The sequence below is a fragment of the Puma concolor genome, chromosome B4 (genome assembly GCF_028749965.1).
Source record: "Puma concolor isolate L17-30 chromosome B4, mPumCon1.1.hap2, whole genome shotgun sequence".
Taxonomy (NCBI): domain Eukaryota; kingdom Metazoa; phylum Chordata; class Mammalia; order Carnivora; family Felidae; genus Puma; species Puma concolor.
Window position 1 is genome coordinate 127449422 of NC_141673.1, and position 18271 is coordinate 127467692.

At 36.3% G+C, this 18271-nt stretch overlaps 1 protein-coding gene across 1 annotated transcript in view; it reads left to right on the plus strand.

Moving 5' to 3' along the window:
- CUBN (cubilin) overlaps positions 1 to 18271 on the plus strand; it is a 278146-nt gene that overhangs the window by 21492 nt on the left and 238383 nt on the right. The window contains exons 14-17 of the mRNA XM_086714844.1: positions 2124 to 2358; positions 9288 to 9469; positions 11265 to 11427; positions 12852 to 13039. Of these exons, the coding sequence (XP_086570970.1) occupies positions 2124 to 2358; positions 9288 to 9469; positions 11265 to 11427; positions 12852 to 13039 (768 nt within the window). The remainder of the gene's footprint in view (positions 1 to 2123; positions 2359 to 9287; positions 9470 to 11264; positions 11428 to 12851; positions 13040 to 18271) is intronic.

The following is an 18271-nucleotide window of genomic DNA, read 5'->3' on the forward strand; positions in this document are numbered from 1 at the left end:
AAATAGGGACTGCTATTAAGATGGTTTTCTTATGAGTGCTTCTTTGTGCCATTGGGTGTGCCATTGTGCTGTGCTAATTGCTTCACAGACATTGTGTCATTGTATTTTAACCCTTGTAGCCCTGAGAGATAAGAATTGTTACTCTCATTTTACTATGAGGAAACCGGAGCCTAGAGCAGCTGAGGAATTTGTCCAGGGTCACATGGACAAATGTGTAAGTGGCCTGCAGTGACTCAAACCCAGGCCACTCAACTCTGATGACTCTGACTGCTGCATGAACACTCCTCAAATTCAGATCTGACCCTGAAGTTTTTAGTTCTTCTATCCCCAGCATTCGTTACTCAGACTTTTCCAAATATTTCTTTCTCAACCAACTCCTGGACTCATTAAAATGAACTTGTGTGTCTGGATAGATAAGGTGTTCCCTTGCAATTCTGTGAACTTTTCCCTGTGAACTGATGTTACAGGGGGTCATTGTACAATGGTCACAAAACATTTTTTCCCTTGAGAAGGGAGGATTCTTTGGAGCCTGGTGACCCTATAATAGCATAAACTCCAAAATCAATTTCCCAGTGGGTATGTTATGTGAATTTCCTTCCTTCCATTTAGTGTTCATGAATTCTATTTCCTGACATTGAAAACATTTTTCTTTCAAGAAAAGTCATTTTGTGAAAAAATGTTAATAGTTTTATTATCGATTTGTAAAATAAATTCAGCTGTTTTCCTTGGTTGTTTTGATTTTTAAATCTTATCTCCACAATTTGCACAATATAGTAGAAATTTTATAGCAATCAGGATAGTTCAGTTCATGAACATTTATTCAATTTTTATTGAAATTTCTTCAAGGACAAAAATGATGTAATGTTGGGTAACAGATCTTAAAAATACCGTAGCATAGAATTTCAAAAATATCCTGATATCCTTTTTCATTAGCTGAATGCTGTTGTTGTTTTAGATCACGATGGATATCAAATTCAACAGCTTCCTTTTAGCAGTTTGGCTGTTTTAAATGATACTATCCAAAAAATTTTTATTATATGAATTATATCATTATATTTGAGTTTGTACATTCTAACATTTTAACTTGGAAATGTATGTTTGGGTTTATTCTCTTCTACTTGTATGCTCAGAACACTTCAGATTACTTTTTCCCTGTTCTCCACTCTTGGTGTCACCCATCTCTTAATGATATCCAACCACTGAAGACTTGGGGACTTTACACATATCTATACCATGCCTAGCTCAGTCTATACCTGAAGTTGTCAATCTGTTAGTATCTCATTAAGAGCTTCAGAGAACCCTCAGGAATCAGCATCTCCGGGGATCAGTGAACATTTGTGTGGATGCTGCACACTACAGATTATTCAGGTGATCAGGGTATACATTCTTGTGAATGGTAATATTTGTCAGTTAAACTTAATTCAAGGTAGGTTTTTTAGATGTCCATTGTATTTTACTGATTTCGAAGCGTGATTGTCAGCTCTACATTTGAAGTGCCTACGTTTAATGGACTTGACAGTTAAATGAAATCTAGGTACAAATATTTTATTAACCGATTCAGTAACAACTCAGTGGGTATTTTCAGTTATACAAGATAAGTAAGTTCTAGAGATCTGTTGTTCAACATAGTGCCTATAGTTAACAGCGCGATATCATGCACTTCAGAATTTGTTAGGACAGTGGATCTCATGTTGTGTTCTGACCACTAAAAGAAAAAAAAGAAAGAGAGACGCAAGGAAACTCTGGGAGGTGTTGAATATGCGTAGCACACTGACTGTGGTGATGGCATCACAGGTGTTGGTATATGTCCAAACTCATCCAATTATACACATTTAATATGTATCGTTCTTTGTATATCAAGTATACCTTAATAAAGCTGTTAAAAATCTAATTCGTTAACATCAAGATTTTTGATATATTTTGATATTGGCAGAAGCCTAAGAAATTTTTAACACAAGTTATTTAATAATATGTGGGGTTGTCATATGTGTTTGCAGATAATTGGGAAATTATAGATCTGTCTCTTGAAAGGTAAATTAATATGAATGCTTCCTTATTGGGAGAAATGCTTTAGAATTGACATGGAAGTGAAAAATAATGTATTGTGACCTTTATGTTTTTAGGTGCTGCGTATCACTTTCACTTTTTTCCAGTTAGAATCAGTGAACAATTGTCCACACGAGTTTCTTCAGGTTCACGATGGAGACTCCTCTGCAGCGTTTCAACTTGGAAGATTCTGTGGCTCTGTTCCCCCTCATGAACTCCTCAGTAGTGACAATGCCCTCTATTTTCATCTCTACTCTGAACATTTAAGAAATGAGAGAGGCTTCACAATAAGATGGGAAACACAGCAACCAGGTAAGTGTAAACAAAAAGAAAAATAGAGCAAAATCTTGAGATCGGTAAATTTTCTTGATTAGTATTAGACTTGTGGATAACATTACATGTTTTGAGATCTAAGGATTATATAATACTTTTGTAATTCCTTTCACATCAAATAAACCTGCAATACATTGAAATTTCATTTTGTGTTCAGAGATAATAAAATTTGGATGAATGAAAAAGATGAGAAATCATGAATCTGAATGGACCCCTTATGAGATTACTGAACAACATTTTTATAAACTTTACTAGTAAATTACTGCAGGGATATTGTTGATGACATTGTCTCCTCCTTCACTTAGTATTCCTTATCTTAGTGACCATTTGATAATTCATTCTTTGCGTTGGTATTTTGCCTTTTGGAGCTCTACTTTTTTTTTTTCAGCTTTTTACTATACACTTTATAAACATGTAAAAAAGTAAAGAGAGCAGTACACTGAAGCTCCAATTCATTCATCAATAAATCTGTGCATTTATGTCTGGAATTTCTTATCTTTTCTATTGGTCTATTTATCCTTGTGGCACATTGGCTTAACTACTGAAATTTGAAATCTGGTAGTGTAAATCTTACAACTTTGTCTTTTATAATATGCTCAACATGGGGCACCTTGTGGCTCAGTTGGTTGAGCATTCGACTCAATTTTGGCTCAGGTCATGATTCCAAGATTGTGGGATCAAGCACCATGGGGACTCTGTGCTGAGCATGGGGCCTGCTTAAGATTCTCTTTCTCTCTCCCTCTGCCCCTCTCTGCTGCTCATGTATTTGCTTTCTCTCTCTAAAAAAAATTTAAAAAATATATACATATTTTTATATATAAAATATATTATATTTTAAATATATATATTTTACATATTATATATATATATATATTATAATTTTAGAATCAATTTTTTAATTTCCCCCCTCCTCAATCTTCTGGGATTCCTAAAAATATTGATCCTACCAATTTATGAACATGGACCATCTCTGTATTTATTTAGCCCTCTTATAATTTATCTTAGCGATGGTTTATAGATTCCATATATTTTGTTGTCTTTTTCTAGATATTGAATATTTTACATTATGTAAAATGATGCCGTTTTCTAAAATGGCATTTTTATTTGTTGTTAGTATATAGAATTATGATGCATTTTTAAAAAATATTTGATTTTGAATCTAGCCACATTGCTAAATTCATTAATCAATTCTAATAGTTTTTTTTAGTAGATTCTTTTGGATTTCTCTACATACACAGCTATGTTCTCAATGAATAAAGCCTGTTTTTCTTTGTTAAGAAACAAAATTTAATGGAGTAAATTTGAATCTAATTGTCTTTATGAAATAATGCTTGAATTGGTCAGGATCCCATCCAGCAAACAGAGGGGAGCCCTAAGGAATTATATAAAATGAAAAGTTTTTATAGGAAGGAATGGCAAGGCAAGAAGTTATTAGCAAAAGAAAAAGATTGATCCAGGCAAGGTCTTCCCTTAGGGGGAAGAGTAAAGGGTCTGATCATGCAGATTACCTCATCTTCCTTTGGGAGATGGAGAAAGCCCATATGGCAGACTCATGGCACTGAGTGGAAAATTCCTGACTGACAGGTTAAGATTATATTTCCGGGGAAGGTTGAAAGTACAATTAGACTAGGTATTAAGCCCAAGTTTGAGGACTTGGCCTAAGTGGCACCATTTTGGGCTTGTGGTTTTCCTTGTAACACCTTCCTTTCCAATCTTTGTAACTATTATTTCTTTCTTTCCCTCAACTTATTTATTGCCCTGGCTAGGACATCCAGTACAATGCTGAACAAAAGTGGTGGACTGGGCATTATTATCTTGTTCCCAACCTCATGGGAAATGTTCAGTATTTCACCATTGAATATAATGTTTTAGCTGTAAGTTTTTGTAGATAACTTTTATCAGTTTAAGGAAGTTTGCTGCAAATTACTATTACTGTATAATAAATGACCCACAAATTTAGTGTTGTAGAACATTTATCATTTTATTACGTTCTGATTTTGTGGACCAAGAATTTGGAAAGAGACCAATTGTCATTTGATTTGGTGAGCAGTTATTACCAGATGTTGGCTGGGATTGTAGTCATCTAAAGGCTCAGTGAGGCTAGAAACCCAAGCTCGCTCAGTTGATGCTGGCTTTTGGATAAGAGTTGAACCAGGCTGTTGACTTGAGTGCCTACATGTAGCCCCTCTGTGATGTTGGTCTTAGACTAGTGGAACTTCTTTCGTGGTCCTTGGTTTTTCTTAGAGCAACCATTTCAACAGACATGGGCAGGTGCTGCATGGCTTTTTCTGACCTATCTTGGAAGGCATATTGTTATTTCTGCCATTCTTTTAATTGGTTGAAACACTCATAAGCCCACCCAGATTCAAGGGGAGGAGACATAGACCCCATCTCAATGGAAGAAGTGTCAAAGATATTTTGAATGCTTTTAAACCATCTTACTTTTTATCCCTAGCTTGTCAAGAGTTTTTGTCATGAATGGATGTTGAGGTATATTAAATACTTTTTCTAAATCTATGGAGATGATCAGATGATGCTTCTTTTATTTTTCTTCTCTCCTCTCCTTCTGGGATTCAAATTACACATATGCTGGAGATTTTGACTATGTCTCGTAGCTCTTATATTTTTTATTAGGCCTTCTAGAGTCTTTCCCTGTGCATATACAGCTTAAGATTCAGCTAAGGGCCCAAAGAAACTCCTATACCTTTTTGGGGTGCCATTGTCATGCAGCTGTCTTCTCTATAGTACCTTATTCGAAAATCCCAGCCACTCTAGTAGCCCCAAATTCTGAATTTTGTTTCTTTCACCCAGTAAGAGGATTGCTGCTCCTTGGACTCCCAATGCCCTGTGCTGTGTGTAATTTGGAAGCTGCCTGCAGGGAGAATCCTGGAAGGAACATGGGATTTATCACATGTGCTGCCCTTCCCTTCCCTCAAGATCACAGCCCTTCACTGTTTGCTTCTCAGTGCCTGAAAACAAAACTAAAACAAACAATAATTCCTTACAATTACAGAATCCTAATCATTGCTCACATTTATTTATTACAGAAACTGCTGTTATCCCAGAGTCTAGATTTTGCTGTTTATATCCCATGTGCCATTCCTCATGCTATAAACAGGTAGTTAAATCAAGCTAGAGGTTCGATCCAGTTAAGTTTTATTTTTGAGGGGACAAAAATAATCACATTAGAAGGTACTGGATATCCACTTGTCTCCCTGTTATGACTGCAGCGTTGATTTGAGTGTTTTGACTGTCCCTGGTTGATATTTCCATTAGAAACCTTCACACTTTCTGTAATGGTCTTAGCAACCCTTAGGCTCATTGTTTAGGTTAGTTGTTCACTGGGGCTTTCAAAATGATGACAGTTGAATTTTATCATTTCTTCTTTATTTATTGTCTGGAGTTCTTCAGTAGAGTTGATCTTTCTCATGTCAACTATTTGGTTACGCTCCCATATAGATCATAAAGGAAACATAGGATACATGCTTGATTCTTTCTCCTAATATTTCCCCAGTATTCAAATTAATGACTTGGCTTCCTAGCTTTCTCCAGAATGAACAATTAGTCATTATTTCTTTTATTTTTTATTGATTTTAATACTCAGGAACACACATTTTATCATATTTGATATAATCCATTCTAGACTTTTTAATGTTAAAATGTTCCATATTTGGCTAGTGGGAGAACTGATAGTTTCTAAGCCTCTTTGACCCAATAGAAACCCAAGTTTCTGTCATCTTTAGAAACTTTCTTGCTTTCTGCCCTGAAAGATTTTCCAGGTTCTTCGTACATATTTATTGTGTTAGGACTGGAACAGTTCATACTCCTCTACCGGGAAATGGTATTTAGGTTTCATAACCTGGGTGCTAGGAGTGGCTATTGCTACTAGACTGAACAAAGTCTCTAGAACTTTCAGTGGAAAGAACTGGGAAATATTTTTATTATTTAAAAAAAAAATTTTTTTTTCAACGTTTATTTATTTTTGGGACAGAGAGAGACAGAGCATGAACGGGGGAGGGGCAGAGAGAGAGGGAGACACAGAATCGGAAACAGGCTCCAGGCTCTGAGGCATCAGCCCAGAGCCCGACGCGGGGCTCGAACTCACAGACCGCGAGATCGTGACCTGGCTGAAGTCGGACGCTTAACCGACTGTGCCACCCAGGCGCCCCTATTATTTTTAAAGGAAAGGTATATCATGTATTCTTAGTGATCTTCCAAAATATTGGCATATTGAAATTGCAGGTTTTTTAACTTTATGTTTGCACTTCTTCTCACTTCGTGAAATGAGTTCCCAGTGACATTCACATGTTACCTATGTACTTAATCCTACCGTGTGAATTTTCAAAATAACAATACTAATATTATTACTAATAACATGATAACTGAAAGCCATTTAGTATTTCTCAATTATTCTTTTTGTACTTAATATATGTTTCACTCCAGTTCTGCAATCAAACTTTACAGTGTTTCAAAGCGTCTTGGAATATTTCTCCTCTCCCTGTTTAAACTGCTAGCTTAATATAGTCATTTCGTTTTGCTTGTGAGTTTAAAGATTTCACTTTTTCATTTTTATTGAATTTTGCTCTATCATTATGTGAAACATATTCATAGTTCCAAAGCCAAATCAAACTTCATGGTAAATTTAGAGAAGTCTAGCTTTTATCCTTGTCCCTTCCATTTTATTCCTTTCTTCTCTAAAAGGTAACAATTTTGGGGGCACCTGGGTAGCTCAGTAGGTTAAGCATCTGACTCTTGGTTTCGGCTCAGGGTATGATCTCCTGGCTTTGTGGGTTCGAGCCTGGCATTGACCTCTGTGCTGGCAACGGGGGGGCCTGCTTGGGACCCTCTCTCTCTCCCTTTCTCTCTGCCCTTCCCCTACTAGAGCTGTCTCTGTCTCTCTCAAAACAAATAAATAAATTTTTAAAAAAGATAACAATTTGTATTAGTCTTGGATTTATCCTTCCATTTCAAAACTATAAGCAGATAACCACATATAATCATATTTTTCCCTTTAAAAAAAGGTAACATACAATGTACACTGGTTTGTAGTTTGCTTTTTCACTTGATGTGTCGTAGAGACTAGTCCATAACTAGACCATAGTGTGCCATTAATAGACATCTCATACACTGTCTATTCAACCAGGACTTTCTCGTCAGATATTTGCCTTGCTTCCAGCCTTTTGGAATTCCAGATAGTACTGCGACAAAGTCCTTGTGAACTTGTCTTGTTGCATTTTTGCCAATTTATCTTTGAGATCAATTTCTAAAAGTGTGGTTGCTTCGTCAAAAAATAAATGCCTAACTTTTTGCTAGACTTTGCCATAGTCTCCTCTGTAAGAGTTGTGCTCTCTTGTGTTCTCATCAGCAATGTATGAGAGTGCCTGTTTCCCCACAGCACCGCCAGAATTTGTTTTCAATATTCTGGATATTTATCATTCTGAGAGGTAAGAAATGGTGTCTCAGCAAAGTTCTTATTTGTATGTCCCTTGTTGAGAGTGAGGCTGAACATCTTTTCCATGTAAAAGGACATTTGAATTTTTACCAGTGAACTCTTTCTTTATGTCTCTACTCCTTTTAGAAGCTCTTCATATATTAGAGAGGTTAATTCTTTGTATTACATATTGAATTTTTTTCCCCAGGTCTCCGTTAACATTTTACTTTGCTTATGGAATTGTAATTCTTTTTACCCATATGGTAATTGAACTTCCAAATTTTAGGAAACTTCTCTGCCTCTGAGCAACTGAGGTGTTTTTGTATTAGGAACAGTGAGAATCATGTAACTAACTTGTCTCATTTTTTGCCTTGGCAAAAGACTTGTCTACTAAGTAACCTGCGTAGTTATGTAGATCCCACATCTTGCATATCTGAGATACCGCCTTATTTTATTTTTTCTAATTTATATTTACTACAGTCTAGATTTTTATTTAGTATCTCTATTTTTCAATTTTACATTAGTATTTCTTATAAGCCATCACAGACTCTTCGTTAAGTAAATGTGAGTATTAATAAAGGAAAGATTCTTCCAGTCACTGACATACAACTCTGGGGGGTAATTAATTGAGTGGTAGTGGAGTGGGTGTCACAAAGCCTGGTCCCCCCTTTCTTTCACTCCATTCTTGAGCAAGGCAACTGCCCATTCATATTTGAATATGTTCAATTTATAAAATGAAGAGTTTAATTATTATCCTAGTGTTAAGAAATTTTCTCACATGAAAAGTATGTAGCACTTAACTATTCTAATGTATGAAACAATCTGGTTTGTTGAAAGACATAGGGGTAACAGAAGTTCTAGAACTTTTTAAGAGTTAAAAATAACTTTTTGGAGCACCTGGGTGGCTCAGTCGGTTAAGCATCCGACTTCGGCTCAGCTTGTGATCTCACGGTTCATGAGTTGAGCCCCATATCAGGCTCTCTGCTGTCAGTGCAGAGCCCGCTTCAGATCCTGTGTCCCCCTCTCTCTCTGCCCCTCCCCCACTTGAGCATGCGTGCTCTGAGTCTCTCTCTCAAAAACAAATGAAAAAACTTTACAAAAAAGAGAACTCTTTAAGAACCAGAACTTGTAAAAGTTATGCAGAAATTAATCTCCCTCAAAGTGAAAACAATATATCTATAATTTTATTATTCATCCCTCAGACAGTTCAGCGCTGTATTTTAAAATCATATCACCATGTAATAGCTGATAAGCACAGAGCTCAATGCATGTGACTCATTCATTTATCAGTTAATCTTCCTAGATTTATAACTGTATCAAATTGGAAAACTGAAAGCCTTGTTTAATTTACGAGGGTGTCCCAAACTGTACATAGATATTTCAACAAAGCTTGTCTTCTTGCAATAAAGACTTCCGTAACGCTGTATAAATTATAACATGTATACAAATGTCAAGTTATTTTTTCCTCTTATTTTAGAGTGTGGAGGTGTACTGACAGGCACTTATGGTTCTATTAAGTCTCCGGGATATCCTGGAAACTATCCTTCAGGAAGAGATTGTGTCTGGAAAGTTATAACCAGTCCTGGCCTCTTGATAACATTTACTTTTGGGACCTTGAGTCTGGAGCACCATGATGATTGCAGCAAAGATTATCTTGAGGTAAACAAATGTAATTAGATAGAACATGTCATGATATGGTTAGAACTCAAAGAGCTATGGTTTGGTGATACCTGTGGATGACTTCAATTTCCTTGTAATAGTTAGATATAGTCTTCAGTAGGCAGCCAATGTCTGAGCCTTTGCTGATTCCTTATTCTTAATTGTGCCAGCTTGTTGCTTCTTCTGGGTCTCATTTGAATCTGGGAAATAGACTGCCTTACTTTTCCCTGTTATTTCCTGGAAGCCCAGTCCCCTAATAAGGGAATAAAAGAATTAACAAAATAAACATTCAGTAATGGGTATCTTTTCCAATGCAGAATCAAGATTTCAGTTATCTATGGGAACCCAACATGTTATTTCACAATCTGGCTATAGTGTTCCATGAAGAAAAATAACTTAAGAGCAATTGTGTTGTAATGCATTGCTAAAGGTTGAGCCTAGAATATACTCATAATTGTCATTGGGAGAAGAAGAGCCAATCTGTGTCCCTCCTGGTTACCATTAGCAAAAGTTTAAATTATACAAGTAGAAAAATGGGCTGTTGTATTCAAATGCCCTAAGCGTATAGGTATATCTGAAATGTTGCTCTGCATTTATAGACTGAAAAGATTGAGAAGACTGAGTTTTTACATTGCTCTTGTCTTTTTGTTACCATAAATCACAGTAGTCCTTGCAGTAGTGATAAAAGACAATATGCCCTTCCAAGTCCATTAGAGAATGGAGGGCTTTGGAATTACTCACAAAGGATAGAAAGGTGTGACTGACAAACAGGGATCTCCACAAATGAAAGTCATTAGTAATTTAGCAGTTGTAATGGATTTGAAACCTTTGGGAATGACTGGAAGATCTACCCCTCCCTGGAAAATTTCAGCAACATAATCCTTTAAATGTTGACAGTAGCATGGATTTTTTGAAATTAATTTCAGTGAGTTCCATCATATTAAAATTAGAGGCTTTGTTTTTTGCCCCTACATAATTCCTTGATACATATATAATAGAAAGCATTAATCATTCTGATAATATTGAAATGCTTCTCACTTCTCAACAATATTTCAAGGAACTAGTTATATATAGGAATAGAATAATGCTGTCCTATAGCTTTGCGGCCAATAGAAAAAGTAATTTGAGTGGACGGAATTCGCCATGTTAAAATATTATTTTGTTCATTGATGTTTGGTGTTCTATGATGTACAGGATTTGCAGTTACAACAGTTATAGAGAGGTTACCGTGATTATTTAAGAAATTAAAAACCAACAATTAAAAAGAATTTCTCAGATCGTACGATCATTGTCACAGTACCTAATTAGGATTATATACTTTTAAAATACATTTAAACTGTCTTTATGCTGTGTCTGATCTGACTTCACTTCCTTTCCACCTCTGATCCTTCTGAAACAAGTTGTGAATCAGTCAACATTGTTAGCATTCCTTCTTCTATTTTCTTTCAATATATTCATTTTCTCCTTCTCAATTACTAGGAATTAATTTATCATTTCAAAACAAACACCTGGTGGGGGGGGGAACCTAGGAAAGAAAACATAGAGAAAGATTCATGAGAAGATTTCAAAGTACACATCTAGCCTCGGAATTAGGATTTAGACAGAAGATACGGCATCAGGGATGATGGGTGCAGGGGACGACCCTTTAGTGAGCTGCAGCTGATATGTGCGAGATGGGAAAACCTGTAAGAGCCACCAGTTTCAAATGACAGGTTTTCTGAAGTTAAGGTACAAAATGACTCGTTTTGTCAACATCTGACCTGTTTGTGCTTAATGGTTCGTTCTTTTGTTTTAGATTCGAGATGGTCCTCTGTATCAGGACCCCGTTCTTGGAAAGTTCTGCACCACTTTCTCTGTACCACCACTGCAGACCACAGGTCCCTTTGCCAGAATTCATTTTCATTCTGACAACCAGATCAATGACCAAGGCTTCCATATCACCTACTTAACATCAGCATGTAAGTAACCTGAACAACTGGGAGCTTCATATGAATGTGAGGGACTGTGCTATGCTTTTATGCTTAGAGCTTGTGTTGACATCTTAAAACAAACCAGCAAACAATGAAAAACAAGAAAATACTCTGATTTAAAAAAAAGGTTTTTTAATGTTTATTTATTATTGAGAGACAGAGGGAGACAGAGCATGAGCATGGGAGGGACAGAAAGAGGAGGAGACACAGAATCTGAAGCAGGCTCTGGGTTCTGAGCTGTTAGCACAGAGCCCGACGCAGGGTTTGAACTCACAAACCGCGAGATCATGACCTGAGCCAAAGTTGGATGCTTAACCGACTGAGCCACCCAGGTGGCCCCTCTATGATTTTTACTTTGGGGCTTTTATTCTTAACATACATCATTGTGCTCTGATGAGAATTCACAGGAAAAACACCTTTCAAGTCTCAATATCAGGAAAACTAACAGTGAACACCTTCCACAGGTCTCCTTTCTTCATTTACTCTGCCTTCGGGCTGAATTTATAGTAAACTTTTTGTAATCTGTGTGGTCGGTGCATACTTGTTCTCTGTGCATGTCACTCCCCCCTGAGCACATCCTGCTGTTCTCTGTTCATTATTCCTTTAACTGGATTCTTTTGTCTAGTTGTATATATATTTTTTGTCACATGTCTTTTATAAACTGCCTCAAATCTTTCTGGAATGAAGGAGAACATAAACGTATTTAAAAGGCAATTTGGGAGCACCTGGGTGGCTCGGTCAGTTGAGCGTCTGACTTCGGCTCAGGTCATGATCTCACGGTCCGTGAGTTCGAGCCCCACGTCGGGCTCTGTGCTGACTGCTCAGAGCCTGGAGCCTGTTTCGGATTCTGTGTCTCCCTCTCTCTCTGCCCCTCCCCTGTTCATGCTCTGTCTCTCTCTGTCTCAAAAATAAATAAACGTTAAAATTAAAAAAAATAAATAAATAAAAAAATAAAAGGCAATTTGTAGGGGCACCTTGGTGGCTCAGTCAGTTAAGCGTTTATCTCTTGAGGTCGGCTCGGGTCATGATCTCTTAGTTCGTGGGCTCAAGGCTGCTTGAAATTCTCTCTCCCTCTCTGTCTCTGCCCCTACCCTGCTCATGCTCTCTCTTTCTCTCTCAAAATAAATAAATAAACTTAAAACAATCAAAGAGCAATTTGTAGAAGAGGATGTTAGATTGGAAGTTAGATTACGCATCTCTGTGTCTATTTCTTTAGGCTCTACATGGATGTTCCACAAGCACACAACAAACTGAAAATATAAATTGGAGACATAAACCTGTACAGGGTGAATTAGGTGGATATATGATTGTGTGTGTATGGGTGTGAGTTTCTAAAAATGGTATGTAATGCCTGAGAGCCACAGGCATGGCCATTTGCATGACCTTTCCCTTCTCTTCCCCATTCTCTTCAGCGGATCTACATTGTGGAGGAAACTACACAGACCCAGAGGGCCTTCTCTTTTCTGACTTGTCTGGACCTTTCACTCACAACAGACAATGCATCTATATTATAAAGCAGCCCCTGGGAGAACAAATACAGGTCAACTTCACCCAGGTGGAGCTGGAAGGCCAGAGTGGCTGTGCTCAGAGTTATGTTGAGGTAACTTTTACTACTCCTAGGCCCTTAGATGATGTTTATCAACATTTTTATATTCTCTACAGTCTAGTGGTTTTCAAGCAGTTGTAGGGCCAGCAGCGTGCAGATTCTCTGGATGATCTGGATGTTAGGAATGCAATTCTGTGTCCTATCTCAGACCTACTGAATCAGAACCTCTTGGGATATATGCCCAGTAATCTGCACCCCAACCGTCCAGTGATTGTGACTCAGGCTAGAGTCTGAGAACAACTGTTCTAGAGAGTAGGAAAGAATTTGCCAAAAATAGATCTATAGTTGGTGAAACAGGAGATTGGTAATGAAATAGCAAAGGACAGAAATGTAAGCTGAGACTAGGAACTCAGATGCTATGAAACTGACCCTTAATAACTAAGGTGAGTGCAAATTAGAAGGACTAATAACTTGTACTAATAAGACATCGTTTTCATGGATTGTCCAGGAAACTCAACCCAGAAAAGGAAAAGGATTTGCCCAGGTGAGCTGGTTATTCAGTGGCAGAGAAGTCAGGGTGTTGAACAGCCCTTGTTTTGGAGTTTAGTTTCTTTTTCCTTCATCAGCACTACTTCTCTCTCAAAAAACTTTAGCTCTGATTTAAGTGTGTGTAATTATTGTAATAACAAAGAATATCTGAAACAAAAAGGCAGTTTTTGTTTGCCTGGCCTGGTATTTCTTTTGCTTAATTATCGGTCAAGCCACAAATTAAAGTGTTTAGCAAGAAAGACAAAACACTTTTTGTTGGGTGCAATCATTTTATATAAACTCAGAGAGGCACTGACAGTTTTGTTTGCTCATGGAGTTAGACCCAATTTATTTTTCCAGGAAAAACCTTTGTAACCCCTTGCCCTCTTCCCTCCTTTATGTGTAGTGAGGAAACAAAAAATCTTAGCATAAGATCTGGATTTAGCTGAAAAATGAAGTACACTGACCATGGCACCACAGCAATATTTATTTTATTGAAGCGCAGTTGAGATACACATCACGTTAGTTTCAAGTGTGTACAACATAATGATTCAACATTTGTATACGTTGCAAAATGATCACCACATAAGTGTATTTACCTACCTGTAACCGTACAAAGTAACACTTTTTTTCTTATGATGAGAACTTTTAAGATTTCATTTTTAGTAACTTTCAAATTTGCAGTACAGTATTATTGATTATAGACCCCATGTTGTACATTACTTCCTCATGGTTTATTTCTTTTATGACTGAAAGTTTGTAGCAACACTCATGAGGTCCATCTGTGTTGTTGCAAATGGCAAGATTTCATTCGTCTTCATCTTCTTTGTCCATTCATCTATCATTGGACACATAGGTTGTTTCCATATCTTGGGTATTGTAAATAATGCTGCAGTGAACATAGAGGTGCATATATCTTTTTCAAATTAGTGGTTTCCTTTTCTTTGGTTAAATACTAAGAAGTAGAATTGTTGGATCATATTGTACTTGTATTTTTAATTTTTTGAGGAACTTCCATATTGTTTTCAATAGTGGTTACACCCCCACCAACAGTGCACAAGTGTTCCTTTTTTTTACCACATCTTCGCTAACATTTGTTATTTTTTTGTCTTTCTGAGAATAACTATTCGCACAGGTGTGAGGAGTTATCACAGTTTTGATTCGCATTTCCTGGACAATTAGTGAGGTTGAGCATCTTGTCACGAGTCTGCTGAACATTTGTGTGTCTTCTTTGGAAAATGACTGCTCAGATCCTCTGCCAATTTTTTAATCAGATTTTGTTTGTTATTATTGAATTGTGTGATTTCTTTATATATTTTGGTTTTTAACTATTTATTTGATATATGATCTTCAAATGTCTTCTCCCATTCATTAAGTTGCTTTTTTGTTTTGTTCATAGTTCCCTTCACTTTGCAGAAGCTTTTTAGTTTGATGTAGTCTTTGTTCATTTTTCTTTTGTCGCCATTGCTTCTGGAGTCAGATCCAAAAAGATATCGCTAAGACCAATGTCAAAGAGCTTCCCACATGTTTTCTTCTAGGAGTTCTGTGGTTTCTGGTCTTATGTCCAAGACTTTAATCCATTTTGAGTTAATTTTGTGAATAGTGTAAGATAGTGGTCCAGTTTCATTCTTTTGCATGGGGCGGTCCGGTTTTATCAACACTGTTTATTGAAGATATTTCTTTTCCCCATTGTACGTTCTTGCCTCCATTGTTAATAATAAACCCAATATAATTGGGTTTATTTCTGGGTTTTCTGTTCTGTTCCATTGATCTTTGTGTCTGTTTCTGTGCCAGTACTATACCGTTTTGATTACTCTAGCTTTGTAGTATAGTTTGAAATCAGGGAGCATGCTACCTCCAGCTTTGTTCTTCTTTCTCAGTATGGCTTTAGCTATTTAGAATCTTTTGTGATTCTCTACAAATTTGAGGATTGTTTGTTCTCTTTCTGTGAAAAATGCTGTTGGAATTTTGATAGGGGTTGAATCAAATCTGTATATCACTTTGGGTAACGTGGACACTTTAACAACATTAATTCTTCCAGTCTATGAGCACAGAATAACTTTACACTTATTTGTGTCTTCTTCAATTTCTTTCATTAGTGTTTTATAGATTTCAATGTACAGGACTTTTACTTCCTTGGTTAAATTTATTCTATTCTATAGAATAAATTTATTTTATTCTTTTTGATACAGTTGTAATGGAGATTATTTTCTGAATTTCTCTTTCTGAGACCTTGTTACTAGTATATAAAAATGCAACATAGTTCTGTATATTGACTTGACACTCTGCAGCTTTACTGAATTTATTAGCTCTAATGGTTTTTGGTCTGCTATGTAGGATTTTCTATATATAAGTCATGTCTTCTGCAAATAGTTGCTGTTTTACTTCTTCCTTTCCAACTTGGATACCCTGCCCCGTTTTTTTTAATTTCTTGTGTATTCACTTGCTAGGAATTCCAATATTATGTTAAATAAAAGAGGCAAGCATAGGCATCTATCTTGTTCCTGATTTTAAGGGAAAAGCTTTTAGCTTTTCTTCACTGAATAATGTTAACTGTGGGCTTGTCATATATGGCCTTTATTATGTTGAGGTTACTCTACCTATACCCACTTTGTTGAGGCTTTTTATCATAAATGGATGTTGAATTTATTCGAATGCTTTTTCTTTGTCTATTGAGATGATTGTATGATTTTTATCCTTCATTTTGTTAATGTAGTATGTCACAATAATTTATTTGCATATACGAAAACATCCTTGCATTCCTTGGAATAAATCACACTTGATTGTGGTACATGATTCTTTTGATATATTGTTGAATTCAGTTTATTGATATTTTGCTGAGGATTTTTGCATCTAAGTTCATCAGGAATATGGGCTTAGAATGCTTTTTTTTGGTGGTGTTTTTGTCTGGTTTTGGTATTAGGGTAATGCTGGACTCAGAAAATGAGTTTGGAAGCATTCCTTACTTTTCAAATTTTTGAAAGAGTTTGAGGTGGATAAGTTTTAAATCTTTGAATGTTTGGTAGAATTCATCACTTAAGCCTGGACTTTTGCTTGTTGGTTGATTTTTGACTACTGACTCAATCTCTTTTTTAATAGCTGGTCTATTCAGATTCTCTCTTTTTCATGATACAGTATAGGTGTATGTTTCTAGGAATTTATCCATTTCTTTTAGTTTGTCCAATTTGTTGGCATATAATTTTTCAAAGTAGTTTCTTATGATCCTTTGTATTACCGTGGTATCTGATAACTTCTCTTTCATTTCTGGTTTTCTTTTGTTTGAGCCCTCTGTTTTTCTCGGTTAGTGTCACTAAATGTTTGTCAATTTTGTTTATCTTTTCAAAGAACCAGCTATTAGTTTCATTGATTAATTTGTGCTCTCTTTTAAATCTGTATTTCATTTATTTTCACTCTGATCTTTATTATTTCTTACCTTCTACTAATTTTGGAGATAATTTGTTTTTCTTTATCTAGTTCATTTAGGTGTAAGCTTAGGTGGTTTATGTGAGATTTTTCTCATTTCATGAGGTAAGCCTAAATCTTGCTTGCCTCTTAGAACTGCGCTTGCTGCATTCGATACATTTTGGTATGATGTATTAGCATTTTCGTTTGACTCCAGGTAGTTTTAAAAATTTATTCTTTGATTTGTTCATCGACCCATTGGTTTTCAGTAGCATGTTGTTTAATCTTCACGTTTGTGATTTTTAAAAATTTCTTCTTATAATTGATTTCTAGTTTCATACCATTGTAGTTGGAATAGATGCTTGATATGATTTCAGTCTTCTTATATTTATTGAGAATTGTTTTCTGTTCTAACATATGATCCAACCTGGAGAATGTTCCATGTGAACTTGAGGAGAATGTATGTTTTGATGCTTTGGGGTGGAATGTTGTGTATATATCTATCAAGTCCATGTGGTATCATGTATCATTTAAGGTTGATGTTCCATAGTAATCTTCTGTTTGGATGATCTATCCATCGATGTAAATGGGGTGCTAAAGTTTCCTACTATAACTCTATTATTGCCAATTTTTCCCTTTAGGTGAGTTAGTATTTGCTTTACATATTTAGGTTCTTTCCTGTTGGGTACATAAATACTTATAAATGTTATACCTTCTGTTGGATTGACCCCTTAATCATCATGTAATGCCTGTCTTTGTCTTTTTTTTTTTTTTTAATTTTTTTTTTTTCAACGTTTATTTATTTTTGGGACAGAGAGAGACAGAGTGTGAACAGGGGAGGGGCAGAGAGAGAGAGGGAGACACAGAATCGGAAACAGGCTCCAGGCTCTGAGCCATCAGCCCAGAGCCCGACGCGGGGCTCGAACCCACGGACCGCGAGATCGTGACCTGGCTGAAGTCGGACGCTCAACCGACTGCGCCACCCAGGCGCCCCTGTCTTTGTCTTTTATAAGCATCTTTGTTTTAAACTCTATTTTATTTGATATTTGTATAGCTACCCCAACTTTCTTTTGGTTCCCATTTGTGGGAAATATCCTTTTTCATCACTTCACTTTCAACCCATGTGTGTCCTTACATCTGAAGTGAGTCTCTTGTAGGCAGCATATAGATGGGCCTTGTTTTTCTATTTTTATTTTTTTAATACATCGAGCCCCTCAATGTATTGGAGAATTTAGCACATTTACATTTAAAGCAATTATTGGTAAGTATGTACTTACTCTACTTTGCTTATTGTTTTCTTTGTGTTCTGTAGTTACTCTCTGTTCCTTTTTTCTTCTATTTGGCTTATTCTCTTGT